This window comes from Eretmochelys imbricata, chromosome 3 (genome assembly GCF_965152235.1).
Source record: "Eretmochelys imbricata isolate rEreImb1 chromosome 3, rEreImb1.hap1, whole genome shotgun sequence".
Taxonomy (NCBI): Eukaryota; Metazoa; Chordata; order Testudines; family Cheloniidae; genus Eretmochelys; species Eretmochelys imbricata.
Window position 1 is genome coordinate 200,976,284 of NC_135574.1, and position 20,061 is coordinate 200,996,344.

The following is a 20,061-nucleotide window of genomic DNA, read 5'->3' on the forward strand; positions in this document are numbered from 1 at the left end:
TTACAACTCAACTATATGACAAAGCCCAAATTCCTTACCTGTGTATTCCAAATAATAGACGAGATCCTTAGCTGGTAGAAATTAGAGTAACTCCATTGACTTCAATGGAGCGACATCAATTCACACAAGATAAGGATCTGGCCCAGCGTGAGTTGTCATACTATCCAAAAAGTGACTTTTTGCATTTCTCTTTACAATCTCATCTAAGGAGGGAAAACAGAGATGATATAGAAGAGAGGACATAACCAATCCAGAAACTGGAAGTCTGAACAAGTCAAACAAATGTCAATATTACATCAGTTCAAACAAAAATACACCTGCTTTTTATGTATCTTATCATTTAAGTTATTGACGTTAGTTTAATTGTTAAAAGAGATTTCTAAACTGTGAGTTAGTGTTGTGAGCCTGACTTTGGTTTCCGCAATAGAAGATAAATACTTCTGTTAATTAAAAGGATAATAAAAAAATATTCTGCAAATAAACAAGCATGAGATTGCCAGCTTCCATTCTTTTTCCTCTAAAGCTAGATTTATCAATTTAAATCTCTTTGCTTTGCATGGATTTGTTTAGTGAATTAAAAAAAACCCAGACATTTCTTTCAAATTAATGTTCTAAATGATAAAAGAAATTACATTTATTATTTGCCTTTATGGCACTGCTGGAATTTACTAAATCCTATTAGTATGTCCACAAAGGATCCACAAATTGTTTTTTCACTTTTCAAGTGATGAAGAGCTTTGTCTAAATTTGTACCAGTTTTACTAAATTTTAGTTATTTACTTTTTTCAATAAGTATTTTACAAATTAAGGCCCGGATACCACACTCATATATTTATCTTTACACAAAGTCCCTGTGAGATCAATAGGAATAATATTCACAGTGTATAAAGTTAAGCACATGTGTAAGTCTTAGCAAGAGAGACCCCTAAAATACAGACACATGGAAAGTCTGGCCCAATCCTGCAAACACAAACATACATAACTGTACTCACATGAATGAAAAGCCAGTGGAACTACTCATGTGAGTAAAGTCTGAAATGCCCATATATTTTTCCCAGGTCAGGTTCTTAGTCTATCTCAACCTTTCAGTTAAGTACTGCAGCAAAATTTTCTAAGCATAGGAAAATAAAGGTTACATGATGGGTAATGAAAAAAATAAATTAGAAAAAGGATTTTTTAAACCTAAAAATGCTACATTTTCTCTCTACCTCTGTCATATGGCAATGCTGTTTAAGAAGAAGAGAAAACTAAGCAGAATATTGCTGTATATCATAGTAACCTAAAAAATAAAAAGATACTGCTTGTCTTGCAACAATAAAAAGTGTGCCTGAAACCACCTCTTGTGACAATTAAAGTAACGAGAGCCTCACCATTGAACAAGCATTTTTAAAACAATTTTCTTCCTTGTAAATTTAATTTGCTTGGTTTGTTTTTTAGGGGACTGCTGGTGGTGCTGGTTTGATGTCATTTTTACACTGGTGCTTTAAGGGACACACAGGGTTAAACATGTGTAAAATAAATTTTCTCAGTTTAAAGAGCAAAAAACAACACATTTAGGAAACCAGACAGCTAGCGGGTCAAAACATTACACTTCCAGGTCAAGCTTCTGGTTGCAATTAAGTAAAATTCCTACAAGCATTTCTAGGGAAATCATATTTCTTGCAGGTTTTTTTAATCCCTGCTTTCTTGCTTACATTGTAACCACAGCACTTTCACTCTCTTTAGCAATATAGAATACCTGTGTATCTGAAGATTTTATACGAGCCTGAAATGACATTTTAATCTAAAAATTAAACCCTCTCAATTTTTCCATCTGAGTCTCATTCATTTAAAGTTGAACTAATTTAAGAAAATTAGATAAATTTATTAAAGGGAAACCATTAAACCGAAATCTAGTCTATTTAAAAACAAACATTAAAAAGCTTTTCTCAGGAGCCACACCTCCCCCTTTTGACCTCCTGCAGTATTTGTGATTTCAGTCATATTTTTCTTATTCAAAAAAATGTTTTTCTCTCCCTTGCAGCTGTGTGAAAGACCCACTCGAACAACAGTAGAAACTGACTGAGGACCCAATCTTGCAAACACTCTGTGTATGCACAGCTTAAGTTTAAGCACGTGAGTAGTCCAGCAAGACTACTCAAATCCTTAAAGTTAAGCATGTGTGTAAGCGTTTGCAGGACTGGAGCTTAACTGACCTACTATACAAGAGAGTGAGTGTGTTGTCAAAAGTAAAAACAAAAATGAAACTGTAAAAATAGAAAAATATGTTTTATCTAATTTATTTTTTAAATAGTAATCTAGGTGCTACCTGTAGCAATAGTAGATACATTGTTTTTAGACTTAAGTATTACTTTCCAACTGATGGTGTCCTTTTAAAAGAAAAAAAAAAGGATCTTTTAAAAAGTCCGAACAACTTTTTTTCCTTTTCCTTAGGCCATGATTTATTTAGGGTTAGATCATATGAGGTCCTGTTTTCAACTCCCTTTGAAGTTGAGGGAACTCGAGGGTACTTAGCAAATTGTAGAAACACCCAGCCCCGCACAAGCACTATTACACTATGTCACAAACCTCGTACAATACAGATGCACAAATTCAAGAAAATGAATATTCACAACTGTAGCTAAAAAGTTTAGAGGTGCCTCAGTTGTACTGCTTTAGCTGGAACAAGGGTTTCCTAATTCTTTTGGCAACAACTTCTTAAGATCAAATTAAAGTTAGTAATTTATGGAGTTAATATAAATGCCATAATTTCATTTGATAAATTACCAAGACTATAAAATTATGGTTTCTAGTAACTGCTTGGCTAACAAAGGGAAAATGAACAAGCTATTTATATATCATAAATAACTCAAATTGGGACGTAGCATTTTATCTGATGTTAAGTGTAACAGATGGTTAGTACAGAATCTCCCTCTTGTTTCTATCAAGTTATTGAGCTGAGATGCTAACCAAGTGGAATTTGCCAAAACAGAAGATTTCTTGGACTTATATAAACTATATTTGCTTTTACTCCAAAAAACAAAAATGTTTTGCATTAGCAGTGCTGTGCATTCAGACTTGCACTCAACCTGCCTGCATTGTTATTGAATGTTGAATATGTGAATGATGAATATACCTGCAACTGCGTTCAAGGTTGTTGAGCATAATTTTCTCTTGCATTATCGTCTCAAACTTGCTTACATTTTAATGATCAAACATTAAGTCAAATTTTGTCTGAAGAAGGGAGGATTATATGAGAGTTTTTGCAAAGAAGAAGAAATTGGGGCTGTGTTGTTAGTCTGAGTGGCATCCTGGAAAGAGCAAGAAAAGGGAGAAGAGGATTGCCTATGGGATAAGTCAACATACAACTGTTGTAAAGGGTGAGTAAGGAAGACATGGTTGAGCTCCTGACTTTGCATGTATAATCAAGCTCTGGCAAAACTTTTATTGCTCAGCTGCCCATGACTGATATTTGGTTCAGCAACAGTTACCAGGGCACTAGGAAGGAGGTGTGGCTACACTGGTTGCATCTGACAATCAAGCCAGAAGATTTTTCATGACAATATGGGATTTCAAAAGTGTGTCCAATTCACATGAAAATTCTAGGATGAAATTAGAATGAAATTAGTATTGGTGAGTAGTTGCTCCATTAAACCTCAGAATCCTTGGTGAACTAGTTGTGTCATTAACCACAATTATCTTACAGTCACTAAGATTGATTGTCCTCTGGATGACTTCAATATCCATGTGAATGTCATCTCTTCAGGATCAGCACAGAAGTCGTGATCAGCAGACTTATTTCAGATGTTGGTGTATGTCAACCCCAATGGCTGAGTGAACTGTAGGTGGATCATTTACAGTATGTGACATAAGGGTTTATGGTCACTGTTGCAATACATAACTGACATACTGAATATCAAATTTTGTACCAAGAAATACACTCAACCCAACCATGAAGCATGTCAGGAACACACGGCTATCACTTTACAAAACAACGTGAATTTCAATACATACATCCAGAACACTGTGATGATCTGGGACAACCAAGTAATCAAACAAAAAAACATGACTTGATTATGGTCTCATTTACATAATTTTACCTTAGTGCAACACCAACGATTTCAACTAAGTTACTCTTAGGGGTACATCTACACTGCAAGCTTCTTTCAGTGGCGTGTAGTGTATTTACCCACATAGCAGCCCCCCAGCACAGTCGCAATGTAGCCAGTGAGCCATGGCGTAGGCAAATAAAGACACACCTGAAGGGTGTGGATATGTACGCGAGTACATATCCTACATGGCTCTCTAGTCGCCCAAACTGCTTCCTGCCTACACTGCTGTTTTTTTAGCAGGGCAGTATCCCGCTGCCTCCCTGCTGCTGGAGTCTTTCCCCATCACAGGAAGAATCTGGCAACGGGGAAAAGCTCTGGCACAAGAAAGGCAACAGGGAAAGGTTTGGGCAGCTCCCTGCTGCTGGAGCCTTCTCCCATCACAGGGAAAGACCCCAGCAGCAGGGAAAGGCTCTGGCAGGGGACTTCCCCACTGCCTCCCCCCTGCCAGAGCCTTTCTTTGCCACAGTGAAAAGCTCCAGCAGTGAGGAGCTGCTGAAGCCTCTCATCGCTGCTTTCATCGACTTGGGAAGCTAGCTTCACAACAGTGTGTATGCAGCCTGCCTTTCGCTCCAGGTGTAGCTACGCCAACACTGCTTTGTAGTGTAGAGGTAGCCTAGATTTACACTGATGTGAGAGCAGAATCCAGTCCATATTTTGGCCAAAAGGGACTTTGACCCACAGATCTTCTAGTTACCTGATAGTTCTTTTAAAAACCGCACCTCAGAGTCACAGAATCCATGGAAAAACATTTGAAGAATGAATTAACAAAAGTCTAGCATACCATGCTCTCAGAACCACCACCTCCTCTTTGACATTTTAGACATTCTTTCTAATCCAAGGTACTCAAACATCCTTGAAATGCTGAACCCAGGATCTGAGGAATGCTTAGAGCAGAGATCCAGAGTGCCATGTTGTTAGTGGATGGAAGAAGAGATGTTGAAACATGAATAAAACCACACATGGTCTTAGCAGAAAATTCCATTTAAGACACTGGCAGAAAGTAATACTGAACAAACTGAATTAAAATGCTTTGTAGTGGAACATACTGTAATGGTGATTTGTTACTCACATTTTGTGGTGCCTTATGTTTAATCGGGTCTGGAAGAAGGTACCAAGTAGATTAAATATCGTTTTGGGAACTCACATTCTTCACTAACCAAAATACCTGATACCAAGAGATTACGGGAGTTTTAGAATCTAAACGGAGTACAGAAAAAAATCTTTTCAAGAGCAACAGCTGTTGAAATGAGAAATCATACAACCCACATAAGAGTCAATAAGAAATGTTAGGGCCAGATATTCAAAATCACTCAGCAGCCACAACTTGGACAGATTTTCAAATGTGCTCAGTTCCCACTTAGACCAGTGGGTACTGAGTTCTTCTGAAAATTCAGCCATTCATTTATACGGCTAAATGGGAGCTGCTGAGCTATTTTAAAGTCTGGCTCCGAAAGTTTTAGATCAGTGAACTGGCCAATTGCTTCTGGCCAAATCTGATAGATGACTGAGAAGACAGGATCACACTAGATACTTATGATTATTTCTAAATACCTATGCTGATCCGTATTGAAATATTACCTAGTTTTTTCTATATAGAGAGATCTTTTGCTGCTAATATTTCTAATGTTTGTGTGAAGATATATACACACACACACACACACAAATTTTCTTGTAATTATCTTTATCTTCATTTTTTCTTATCTTAAAAATACAGCAAAAAAAGGAAATGGAGACGACACATAGTAAATAGAAGGAAAGGGTTTTCTGGTGGATAGCAGATAGACATTGTTTAACAGTCAGTGTTAAGGCGGTTTTTAGAACTTTAACTCCAAACTACCTTTCTTTGTCACGTTTATTCATTTTAAAAAATAAATACAGTATTTTTTAAATGAAGTGATATTTATTTTAAACATTAACCATCTGAAAGATCCTATCTGAGAATATCTTTAGGTTGTGGGATTTTTAAGTTTTTTTAAGCATTTAAAAACCACAACAATAAATGTCTGCACTTTGTTATTTTTCCATTTCTTTCATAGGCTCTTTGAACTACACTCCTTTACTGCTTCAGCTAGTCAGAATTACAAACTTGGCAAACACTACATGAATGGGAGAAGCAGGAGATGGGCCTTCAGAGTTACACCTGTTGAAGTGTGAACAAGGAAGTAAATGGTCACAGAGCTCAGGAAGTGGCCCATTTTGCGGTTTTCTATCTTTTCCCCTAAACCCTGTGTCTTGCACCAGTCAAATTTAATGCCACTGCCATGTCAGGGAAAGGGATCACCAAGTGTCTTCTGAAGGAGAAGGGATCAAATAAAAATGATGATACTGCCAGTTCCACTGCAGAAAGGCTGACGATTCTGCCACCACCTTATCCACACCCTGTTGCCATGGAAGTAGAGAAGGATTCTGCTGCTAAAGACAAGCACAACAGCCCATTTCTCTGGGAAGTGCTATAGGTGAGATTTCTCTCACTGGAACCACTGGAGCTGGAACAAACTGGAACAAACTGCACAGAGAGCTAAGCAGTGTCTGGGGATGAATATTCTATCTTGGCCCATCTCTCAAGGTCGCAGTTCTGGTGGCCAGTTCTAATTTGAAGGTAGGTTGGGCTTGGCTGGGTAAGGACTATGAATTACCTGTGAGAACTGCTGTGACAAGTGTTCGGTCCTAGCAAGTGATTTACATTTTCAAATTGATCCTTGCAACAAAACGGGCAAATTATATATATTTTTCTCTGTGTGTATGTTATACACAAAAGTTTAATTGGATAAGTTCATGAGTTTCACTGGGATTCCACAGAGAGCAAAGTTGTGCCTGAAACTTCTTGTGCAGAGGGGCACTTAATACTCAACCCAGTGCTGAAGGGGAGGTCAGAAATTTCTATGTACTGTTCTTCTCCCTATGCTGGATAAGGAGTTCCTTCCATGGGGGAGGAGCAGACTGAGAGGGTCAAAGCATGTGCCTCTCCCACTATTCATGCTATGAAAGCCTCATCTAGGGTTGGGAAATTCTAGGGTCACCTGCAGATGGAGAACGCCCTGCAAAAGAGCTGATGTAGTGGAAAGAAACAAGGCAATGCAGATCTTTGGGATCTCGGGACTGAACCTCTAGCTTCTTCTTTAGGGGTCAACCCCTAACTTTCAATGGCAGACAATTTAGTAAACAGTAAAATGGAGTTCTAGTACCCTAGAAGCATGATCAAGATCCCTATCCTTTCTAAACCACTACAGTGCTCTCATGAAAGAAAATGGAACGCCACACACTGGAGTTTCTAGATCAAGCCATTATCCCACAACTCCAGCCTACTCGCTAACAGAGGGTTAGGTTGCGGTATTTTTGCATTTTGATAAAGCAGCAGATTTAAATGAACAAAAGGAAGCACTTCTTCATACAACACACAGTCAAGCTGTGGAAGTTGTGAAAGCCAAAAAGATAACTGTGTTCAAAAAAGAATTAGATAAGTTAATGAAGGATAGGTCCATCAATGGCTATTAGCTAAGATGGTCAGGGACGCAACTCCATGCTCTGGGTATACCTAAACCTCCAACTGCCAGAAGGTGGGACTGGCTGATGGGATGAATCACTCAAAATTGCCCTGTTCTGCTCATTCCCTCTGAAGCATTTGGCACCGGCAACTGTCAGAAGACAGAATAGTGGGCTAGATGGGTCATATGTTTGATCCAGTATGGTTATTCTTATGTTCTTCTGTTGTGTAAATATTTCTAAAATAACTTTTGTATCATCCTTGCTCCCTTCCTACCTCCCGCAAAACAAAATAATTGGGAAGCAGGTTTTCTGAAGTCAGTGGGAGTGGGTATGGGTGTCAAAAATCAGGCTAATCAAAAGGTAGTTACAATCTTAACAACAAAATAGCTACCATGTTTCTGTACTAATCACAAGATTCATTTAATAAGCCCCCAAAACTGCAAATCTTAAAAGCTATGACAAAGAACTGAACAGAAACCTAAACTGGCTCAAATCCTGCTAATCTTACTCGTGGGAGTATGTCCAGTGAAATTGATGGGACTACACCCATGAATAAATCAAGCGCAACTGGTCTTTAATTATTATATAAAACGAATTACTCTCACCTCTACCCTATAACACACAAACATAGAATCAATAATGCTCAAATCAGATGAGATCATCAGTTGAAAAAGACCCCAAAGAAAACTCATCATCACTAACTAGTAAGTTTTTGCTACATTTAAAATGCTACAGCACTTCAGTGTAGACACTACCTACTCCAATGGGAGATTCCCAGCATAGGTAATCCACCTACCCAAGAGGTGGTAGTTGGGTTGACAGAAAAACTGACAGACATAATTCTTCTATCAACCTAGCACTGTCTCCACGGGGACTTAGGTCAGCTTAACTGCGCCGATCAGGGGTGTGGATTTTTTAGACCCCTGAGCGACAGTGTTATGCCGACCTAATTTTCTAGTGTAGACCAGGTCTGAGTGTAACCAGCCTCCAACTTTTTTATTTTTCTTAACGTCTATTACTAGTGTTCAGTGGCTAAGTTTCTGTTATACATAAATCTCAAGGGGTACAGCAAGTGTTGCTCTAAATTCCCAGCACCAGAACACACAAGCTTGGGAGAGTAAAGTTCAAATGCAAACTGCAAAAAAGTCTGAATAGATTCAGAAATAAAGAAATGAATGTTGAATAATTTTAAAGCCTAAATACAATTTTCATCATATTTTGAAGTTGGACAACAGCAGTTTAGACTTTATTAGTAAACAGATTTTCTCATTATTTATCTATAACTCTGTAACCATATTCAGTGAAAAAATACACTTATTTTAATCAGAAACATGCAGTACAATGCAACATCCTAGATACTAAGGGTATTGGTGTACTAGCAATACCTAAGACATATTTACTAAGAAATATAATCCAGGGAATACATGGAAAAGTGGCACAATTATTACAAACATTCAGGTTAGGACTTTCAAAGGATCCTAAGGAAGTTGAGCACCCAAACCCCACAGAAATTCAGTGGGTGTCTAATTCCCTTAGGCTCATTTTTCCCCCATGTACTGTACATTACTAAAACTTATATCGTTATTACATGAAAAAGTAGAGTCTCTGAAGTGCCTTTCAGAAGAAGTTGGGGGATATTGATCACTATTCAACATTGCTATAACCATATGCAAACACCGATCCTTGACCCAATGAGCTCACAATCTAAGGACAGTCGGACAAGTAGACTGAAGTTAGTGTGAATAGAAAACAACGTTTAAAAAAACCCACTTTCAAATATATATGTCAACAAGATTCTCAGTAAGCAGCATAAAAGAAGTGGCTCTTCAAGAGGGACTTAAGGGCTCTTCAAAAGGGTTCTTGCAGATGAGCTCAGGGAAATTATGCTACTCATTGGGGCTGCGGAAGGTAGAGTGGTCAACCTTAAAAGTTTACCAATTTTGACTGAGATTCAGGTTACCTCAACATTTTCAGTATTTCCTATCCTGGTATCTTGCATAGTGCCAATACTTAGGTAATGCTATTTAATTATCTAGAAAAGACTCACTGGACCACCTCCATTTGTGATCATGTAACATCTTGGGAGAATTACAGCAATTCCTTACATGGAAAAGTAATATTAGGAAAGTGTTCCATAAGTGGGTTGGAGTCATGTGACCAGCCAGCTCTCCACAGACCACAGTTTGGGAATTACTGATCAAAGACAACTGGCAGCTTTTAAAGAGCAACCACAGGATGAGGAGCGGGAGGCCAGGAGTGAGAATTTTATTCAATTTATTACCAAAAGAAAAAAGCCCACACACTATTAAAACGGGAAACATTTCCCTCTTCTGGAAAGAGAGCCTGAAATACCAGCTATGTTTTTCTGCATTTTGGGATTTTTTCAGACATTATAAAAGAAAGATTTTTTCTAAAACAAGATATATTTATTCCTCTCAAATTCTTTGCTAGCCTGATTTTCAGTTAAAACCACAAGAAATTGACATCCAAATCAAAGTGGAAAATATGCATATATCAGACATACAAACAAATATAAAATATTAAGAAATAAACAACAAATAAAACCACTCCATCAAAATATTTTTAAGAATCCACTAGCATAAGGGGGAACAATTATTGCTTACGTCTAGGAGCAGCCATCTCCACTGACAGAAGCAAAGTAGATTAAATGGATTGGCACAACAAAATGCTGAACAAACTCACCAAAGCTTTGAGTTTGCAATCAGTTCTGCATAGGTGTCCCTGCGTCCACGTGGAGCCCCATTTGACTTAAGTGGGGTTCTGCATAGATGCAGAGGTCTATCCAGCCTCATGAATCTGATTACAGGATCTGGGCCTATAGGATCATTTGAAGTACAGTCACTGCACACAATATTACATTTAAACAGGAGTAAAAGTCAATTAAGGTCTGCAGGATTGGCCCATAAGTCATTAAATGATAAATAGGGCTACAATTATCCCTCTGAGAAACAAGAAACTCAAGCAGCTAAAACCCACAGTTTGAGAAATGTTGAGGCATTGTGAAGACGAGTATCAAACAAACTTCACCTCCTGTGGTAGCAACAGACACTCTTAACTGATCGCAAGTGAGAGGAATTTAAAAGGGATACTGTCTAAAAGATTTTAAGAAGCAAAAAAGACGAAATTGAGATGTGAGAGCAGAATGCTTTGGAAGGATCTTTTGGATGCACCTTTGTCTTTATTATGCTGGTTGATTTCACATTTCCTGTGCATTTGCAGGAGGTTAAATAGGGGAGGTAGGATCTCATACAGAAGGAGAGATAAAAGATGAAGTCAGGAGTTTGGGTGTCATGTGACATCCTGTTGTCATTGCATTTGGAATTGCTCTCCTGCCACACATACTGGAAAGCCCCTACCTTTTTAAACCCCCACAACTTTTTGAAATACCTTTTCCTTGTCCAGCTTGGAAAGCACACCTCTTGTGCACAGCTGCCCAGCTGACTATGCCTGCTAAATGTTCCAAACACACTTCTGCCTGGAGGAGACAGGAGACATTGGATCTCCTGGGCCTGTGTGGAGAAGAGGCTGTGCAAGCACAGGTATGGACTAGCCGAAGAAATACTGGCATCCACAAGCAGATTGCACACTCAGAGGGGGGTCAGACTAGATGATCCTTGCAGTCCCTTCTAACCCTATGATTCTATGGAGAGGAGAGAGGCACAGGAAAAGGAGAGGTAGATGAGAGTACATAATGGGACTTCTCCATCAGCAAACTCAGCTGCTGCAGACAATTGTGAACCTCCAGATTCAACAATCCTGGGTTTGATTCCCATTGCAGTCTGTGGAGAACTGCTGCACAGTACCTCCCTACACCACCCCTTTTCCCCCAGCATTCAACATGGCCTCTGGGCCTGCACGCTTACCCCTACCACTATACACTGGGGGAAAGCCTGGACAACAATAGCTTCCCATATACTGACCTGTGGGAACCACAGTTGATGTACGTGTAGCTACAATGGACATTAATGTTCCCTCCTCTTGTTTATTTATTAAGATTCCTCAATAGTTTTAAGTTAAAATGCATTTCACTTAAGCTCTTCAGAGATTATTTTGGAGCTGTTTTTGTAAGCAAATAAAACTCTTTTGTTTTGAAAGTGATTCATTTTTATTAGTTTACAACATATGGTGCATAATGCCTGATGACAGTGAAAGTAGTGGTCTTGTACACTCACAACCCACAGGCTCAGTGCCAAACAGTGTAATTGTCACAAATGTACAATAAGCACCCCAACATTTATAGGTGTACTGTCAGTGATATATGCACAGATGTGCAGCAAGCACCACACAGTTCCTAACACGCCCCCAAACTGCAGGGCCAGGTTGAGCACACGGTGGCTCGTTGTTAGAGTGCTCTTTCAAAGCCTCCCTAAGCCATGGAGCTCCTTGTTGAGCTTGTCTGATCGCCCTTGAGTTGGAATGTTCAAACTCAGCAGAAAGCCGCTCCACCTCTGCCCTCCACCCTTGCGGCAATTTCCCCCCCTTTTCTACACAAATATGCAGGACACAACAGGCAGCTATAACCATTGGAATATTTCTCACACCGAGATCCAATATGGCGAGTAAACAACATCAATGCCCTTTTAATCTACCAAAAGCACATTCAACTGTCATTCTGCACCTGCTGAACCTGTAGTTCAGGGGTGGGAAAACTTTTTGGCCTGAGGGCCACATCGGGGTATGAAACTGTATGGATGGCCAGGTAGGGAAGGCTGTGCCTCTCCAAACAGCTTGGCCCTGGTCCCCTATCTGCCCCCTCCCACTTCCTGCCCCCTGACTGCCCCCCTGAGAAGCACCGACCCTCCAACCTCCCCTTCTCCTTGTCCCCTGACTGCCCCCACCCAGGACCCCCCACCCCTTACTGCTCCCCTGGGACCTCACCCCTATCAGTGATTGGTAAAAGCGGAGCACAGTGATAATACCTCACAAATTATGTAAGCTGGGTCTGAAGTTAAGAGATAACTCCACTTATACTTTTATAGAAAGCCCCGTTCTTAATGGGCCAAATTTTCCAAATGGTGAGTGGCTGACTTGCATGCACTAAACTCCTGATGTGGGCATGCTAGTGAGGTTTATGAGCTCAGTGCCCATCTTGCACATCTCTGGGCATGCAAACTGGATGTGGGGGTGGGGCGGAGGAATGGGGAGGGACTGTATCTTTGTAAGTCTATCACACTGCATTTTTCTCTTAAAAATAAGATAAACCAAAATCAAACACTTTTGGACGTTAGACCAAACACAGGAAATAGAGAGTTTACTCTGAAGCCAATGACTAAAGACTAAATTAAAGCTTACTTTGGCAGATAATTTACACTGGCCATTTGGGAAGGGCAGAGAAATTGTTCAAACAGAAGGAAGAATAGGAAGAACTTGCTTGTTTTGGCTACTTTCTCCCATTTTTCCATTCTCTGTCCCATTTTTCTTTCTTCTTCTCTTGTGTGTAACACCCACAGATTTCCTAATGAGATGGTATACGACCCACCGCGCACTACTATGTGGGTGTAAATGAAAGAGCTGTGTAAATTAACAAGTAACTTGCACAGATATTTTACTTATGTGCCACAAAAAGGGAAGGCAATATAAACCTCCATAATATCAGACAGAGAAATCTGTTAGCTGATGATTTTCTCCTTGAAGTATCCAAGGTGGCCATTTTAACAATGGATTCCCCTCTGCTCCGTAGCCCTAAGAGGCAGGTCCAGACTGCCAATCAAAGAAAGGTAGCTTGGCTCCCACTTCTGGGGAAATCCCCAATTATAACATTTTTCAGCTTCAGAAGCTGTTTAGGAACGTCTATTAACCCGATTACAACACAACATGAACTTTCCCTGAAATAAAAAATATACAGATAAATGTGCAAAACCAGTCTGTTATGACACTAAGGACTGTTCAGATTGTAAAGTATTCATTTCCTGGATCTTGTGTGCAGTGACTTATTCTGAAGGGCTGCAGTTCCTTTCTGAAGAAGCCAAAGATACAATATTTTTATCATCTATTAACTAAAGCTTTTATTGCCTTGTTTAAGTGCTAGTAACTGGTAAAGTGTAAAAGTTACCGGGCTGTGGATCTTCTGAATAGCGCTCTCCTTATGAGATGGGTTCTGATTGCCCTCATGAACATTCACACATGCCCTTGTTTCTTTCCCAGGTGTACTGGCTTAGTGAAGAACATATGAATGCTGGACTCAAGCAAAGGACTTCATTTTCACAAAGTGCGAGATGGAGGCGCCACAGACAGAGCTCCAAACTCAAATGTTTAAGGCAGAGAAGGGCGTAAAAAGATGGCTTGGCAAGGACATTCAACATCAAGTCGAGTTTCCATAGTGCAAACCTGTGGAATTTTCTTTTTTTACATTTATTTATTTTCCATCTATCATTAATTTAGTGGCAATTAATCCAGCAAGGTGAATGGGATGATAGTTCTGGCAAATCCAAAATCCAGAGCCTCCAGGTTTAGAATGGAGTCATTCATGTTACTGATGACTTCTTTTGATGTATTTGCCTTTGGGGTGTTTGTTATCAGGGGAAATGTAGACAAGACACATAGATGATCAGTTTGCCAGGGCTAGAACAGTGTGTCAGTTTCTAATTAAAAGGTTGCTTTATATTAACACCTCACAAATGCGTCAGCCTTTCAGGCTTCATATATACTCTAACAAATTATACAAGATACCTGCCTGCACATCTGAGAACAATTAAATTTATTTTCACACAATTACTTTTAAATACACTTTATTCAGGCAGTTAACCTTTTTAAAAAAATATATAAAAAATGTTTCTCAGTGGGAAAAGACATTCCTTAGCAGGATTTTTTTTTTAAATGGTATCCGTTTCTTTTTTCATAAGAAAATTCCATTTGTTTTCTCAAAACCAGAAATATAAGAGGATCTAAAAGTTCACATGCTTTATAAACATTGCACAGTTCACTCTTTTAGGGGGATAAGTTAAGGTTCCCAACTTGCAGGAAAGGCTTTTAAAAAAATCTTTACTGGCCTCCGGCACTTTCTACTCATATTCTATTTTGTACTTGTGGGAAAAAAATAGTCATGTCATAGCAAGCTAGTTCCCATGTATTCCTAACATATTTTTATAAGGCTTCTACAATCATTTGCTGCCCTAATGAGCCACCAAAACAGTGTTTAATCTTTGCTGTGCTTAATAAAAATATATGTTCATATTAATATTCATAACAGTAATTGCACTGGTACTGCAAATAGGGAGGAACTGGTTGAGAATTTGAAAGTGGAGGGCAGCTTGGGTGAGAAGTGATCACAAAATGGTAGAGTTCATGATTCTAAGGAATGGTAGAAGGGAAAACAGCACAATAGAGACATGGATTTCAAGAAGGCAGACTTTAGCAAACTCAGGGAGTTGGTAGGTAAGATCCCATAGGAAGCAAGTCAAAGGGAAAAAACAGTTCAAGAGAGTTGGCAGTTTTTCAAAGAGACATTATTAAGGGCATAAGAGCAAACTATCCCACTGTGTAGGAAAGATAGGAAGTACGGCAAGAGACCACCCTGGCTTAACCAGGAGATCTTCAATGATCTGAAACTCAAAAAATAGTCCTACAAAAAGTGGAAAATAGGTCAAACGACAAAGGAGGAATATAAACAAATAACACAGTCATGTATGGACAAAATTAGAAAGGCCAAGGCACAAAACTAGATTAAAGTAGCTAGAGACATAAAGGGTAACAAGAAAACATTCTACAAATACATTAGAAGCAAGAGGAAGACCAAGGACAGGGTTGGCCATTATTCAATGGGGGGGGGGGGGGAGGAAATAGTAACAGAAAATGTGAAAATGGCAGGAGTGCTAAATGACTTTTTTTCACCGGTTTTCACCAAAAGCGTTAGTAGCGATTGGACATCTAACATAGTGAATGCCAGTGAAAATGAGGTAGGATCAGAGGCTAAAATTGGGAAAGAACAAGTTAAAAATTACTTAGACAAGTTAGATGTCTTCAAGTTACCAGGGCCTGATGAAATACGTCCTAGAATACTCAAGGAGCTGACTGAGGAGATATGTCAGCCATTAATGATTATATTTGAAAAGTCATTTAAGACGGGAGAGATTCCAGAGGACTGGAAAAGGGAAATATAATAGCAGTCTATAAAAAGGGTAATAAGGACAATCCGGGGAATTACAAACCAGTCAGCTTAACTTCAGTACCTGGAAAGATAATGGAGCAAATAATTAAGCAATCAAGAAAGGGAAGGGAAACTACCAAGTAGTTTATGCCCTAAAACAGTTCTACAGACTCAGACTTGAATAAAAAGTATTTTCAGATACTAAAAACAGTTATTTTAAAACTTCACCTTTTTGTTCCCCTGCAATAAAACCTAGCAACAATATCCAGCTTAAATAAATGGCATTCCTATTTTGTTGTGTTTCTGCATACGATTAGCTAAACAGAAAAGGAGTACTTGTGGCACCTTAGAGACTAACCAATTTATTTGAGCATAAGCTTTCGTGAGCTACAGCTCACTGCATCCGATGAAGTGAGCTGTAGCTCACGAAAGCTTATGCTCAAATAAATTGGTTAGTCTCTAAGGTGCCACAAGTACTCCTTTTCTTTTTGCGAATACAGACTAACATGGCTGTTACTCTGAAACCTGATTAGCTAAACAGGATCACAACTTAACAAACCCTGCTACCAAGCTGTGGTTACACACCGATTAAATGATGACCAATTCTAATCACAACAAAACACGGTAGGTGAAATATACCTATTTGTCATACAGAACATTTTTTAAAAAGGATTTAAATCTCTATGCTTTGTAATTTTGGCGTCAGATGAAATCATATAACATGTATCTGTATGTGAGTGTATACAGAGAGAGAGAGAGACAGAGAGAGAGAGAGTCTCACTTAAGAACTTTTACGTATAAAGAATATATATTCTTATATAGGAAAAACAATATATATATTTTTACATGTAAAATCACTTAAGTTAGACACTAGGCTCACTGGATTTCCTGGTAGGGACTATGTCATTTATAGTAATCAAAAATATAATAAAAATAATTTCTACCATTTAAAATTTTATTTATAATCTTTAAAATTATTGTACTTGACCCTACCTTTTAGGAACAAGGGAATGGCTTGTGTGCATTCCGTGTGTTTCCACTGGCCACGGTGTTTACGAGCTTCTAAGTAGTGCCTGACTCTTGAATCAATAGTGTCTTTTAGCAGCAAGCACAGTTCCTGAAATAGAATTCAGTTACAAATTTATGTCTAAATCGATACATCCTTAAAAATTAATATCAAAGCACTCAAAAATGTATGCAGAAACCCATTCTATGCAATTGTGCATTGTCATATTTTAAGGACTATTGAAAGTATAAATAAATGTTTTTAACATTAAAACGGCAACAAGGGTTGGAAAAAGAATTAGACTCTTTAGATATACATTTTGAAAAATGAAAGAGGAAGAAATCACTAAATTACAGTATTATGGTTATGGTCAATTATGACAAATTGCATGGCTCAGTAATTTCCCTAATCAATTTTACTGTGAAAATTCGCATTAACTAGATACATGAAATAAACATAACATGACATTAATATCACAAAAAGTAACATCACTTATACTTTTGAATAGAAATTACAATATTTTATTCAGGCAAAGTTAATAAATGATACATTTTAAAATGGAATCTACCATGAGAAAATTCATTATAACAGGGAGGTGTGGTAGGGGGAATCTCCCAGGAATTTGTAATGTCCTAATTTCTCTTCTAGGATCCTTGTAAACAAGACCAAACTATTTTGGTTCAGTTCCAGGAGATACTTTAGGGAAGGCTAGAAGTTGAGTAGGTCACAGAAAACTAGTTTCACTGATTTACTTAGAATTTATTCCTAAATTTAACTGATTACACCTTGAAAACTTATTTAAACACATACCACATACATACAAACACACACCATTCAAAAGCGCCTGAGCAAAAGCTTAGGTACAGGAAGCACTTGAATAAAATAAAGACTTCATCTCAACAGTACTTTGAACAAATTCTCAGTTGACTGTATATGGACTCGTTTTGGCCTTTCTCTCAATATTCCCATTTTCCATTGCACAGTATCTTGTCAAAGAACTGATGTTTTGTTGGACACTGAGATATAATTTTACATTTAAAATTTTTCAGACAGATGAAAAATGAAATGAGTACTCTTTAAATTAAAGACTTTTGCTTCACATGTAGCGGTTAGCTATGACTAATCTAGAAAATATGCAGAATAGACACATGAAAACAGATTATCTAAACACAGGCATAAATGATTAAGTCTCAATATAATGTACTATATGTATATCAATGATCCATGCACACTATTTTCTCCTTAATGTTAGAATGAAGTTTTCATTTTAATGACAGTGCACACAAAGTGTGGGTTCTTACTATCTATTCTGCTGTTTACCTCATCAAAGTAACCTCATTGCACATTCTCCGATCAAAAAAAATATTTTTAATTAAAAAACCCCCCAGGAAGTAGCTGAAACATCAGATGCATTTGGTTCCTTTTGCAATAATAAAGATTAATATAAACTTCCTTACATTTATATTCAAAATATTTCTTTTAGCTGTTATGTTTATGAAGAGATTACTGGAATAGAACTTAAAATAAACATAAACATACCTTTTAAAAATGTAAACTGGCGCTTTTATCAAAGAAAATTAATATCCCTCTTTTTCACTTATAAAATGGAATTGTGAACTCAACTGATCTTGTTAATGAGGCATTATAGCTACACACATATAGCACAGCAATGAAACTAATGCAACAAACTCATCAGAATACAAAATTGTTGTTAAAATATAAAACCAGATCTTCTACTCCATTACCCCTGGGGAGAGGTTGAGAAGGGCAGAAAAGCAGATGAAGTTACTCAAATTCATCAAACGAAGGGCAACTGAGTCAATTCAGCAGCATTCTCCCTCCCCAACCACCATGAATACCCTACACACAACCTCTGTGTTAGTGGTGTTCAACCTGGGGTCCTCAAGGCTCTAAACTGGACACCAAGTGTGATTGTGTTAAGAAGAAAATTTGTATCTGATTACAAACTGAAAATATGTCTTTTACTAGAGGTTCCCCTCAGCCCAGGCATGGACACTAGAGCTCCCATCCTGCTCTCCACTGACTCAGTTAGAGAAGCAGATGCTGGAGCAACCAGTCTCTCTCCTCCTTCTACCAAGGCAGCATGGTGCCAACGGAGGAGCAGCTACAAAAGGAAAGGGCCAGGAATGCAGTATCATTCCCCTGCAAACTCATACGTAATTTCCTAAGTAATAGCCTTCCAGAGTGTCCCAACCCAAACTGTCAGCAGCTCACTGGATTGTGGTCCTGGGGCAATCAGAGAACCAATCAGAGACTTGGATTGCTATGGGGCAGGGAGTAGCCTGCACATCTCATAGTTCTACAGAGACCCTAGAGCACAGAGGAGCTGTTGTGATAACTGGGCCTACAAATTTACTCTAACTGAGCACAACTGTAAAAAGTGAGTGAAAGTTCATAAGATGTCACAATAACCTATAAACAATAAATGTTGATGGGTAAAGGTAAAAGGAAGGACCTCCCCACCCCCCGAATTAGTCCAAACAAAAATGCCTACTGATTGAACACCATGTATAAAGATCATGCCTGGTAAACAAGAAGAGTGTGGGCCTGGAAATTAATGAACTAAAAATTGGTGTTTCAGAAATTAGGCGTAATTAGTGGACAAAATAATGAGGGGATGGGCTATTCTTCCATCACTCCCTATTGGGGGCCTCAAAAAGTGACTGGCTACCGGCGATGCTGGCTGACTGAAAGAAGGGGACGGAGCAAGATTCACCATCATGGCTGCCACCCTCACAATCTCCTGGGACCCTGGACCTACTTCATCCTAATCCTGAAAGATGCCCTAACCAAACTGGATAAGAGACAGAGGGAGCCAGATGACATCGTCATTGCCACTGGCACCTTCTAAATCCCAAACACCACCTAGGATGTGACCCTTTGTCCCCCATCACCCATGTCTTCTTTTCCTTCCCTATCTCATTTCTTCTCTCTCCTATCTCTCTTCTTTTTTTTTTTTCTTCTGCCTAATAAGAGGCTGGCTTAAAACTGTCTGCCAAAACTGTCTTTATTTTGCAACACTGCTATAAGTATGTGACCAGAAAGGCAGCTAAAAGCAATGTCCTAAACAGCCTGATGTTGGTATGAGTTTTCCAGGTCTCAGAGTGGCCAACAAGACTATGTGGTATGCCTGTGTTTTTCTAGCACTGAGGTTGCAAGTGAGAGTCAACAACAGAGACAGAAGCTGCTTTTTCTATCTTTGCTATTCTTTTCTTTCCCGTTTTGGGTGTGTTTGTCTTGTTTTGCCCTCTAGAAAATGGGACTGGACTTTAACAACAGAAACAAATGACAGCCCCAGCCCATCTCAACTACCTTCTTGTCTTTTCCCCAAAAGGACAGTTACAGCCATC

General features: G+C 38.7%; 1 protein-coding gene across 13 annotated transcripts in view; it reads right to left on the minus strand.

The window, feature by feature from the left end:
- Positions 1-20,061, minus strand: part of SLX4IP (SLX4 interacting protein) — a 138,431-nt gene that overhangs the window by 49,788 nt on the left and 68,582 nt on the right. For all 13 annotated transcript variants that reach the window (XR_013345780.1, XR_013345779.1, XR_013345777.1 and 10 more), the window contains one exon: positions 16,678-16,801. Coding sequence is in view for 9 of the 13 variants with exons in the window: in XM_077814082.1 (XP_077670208.1) it covers positions 16,678-16,801 (124 nt within the window). In the remaining 4 variants the exon portion in view is untranslated. The remainder of the gene's footprint in view (positions 1-16,677; positions 16,802-20,061) is intronic.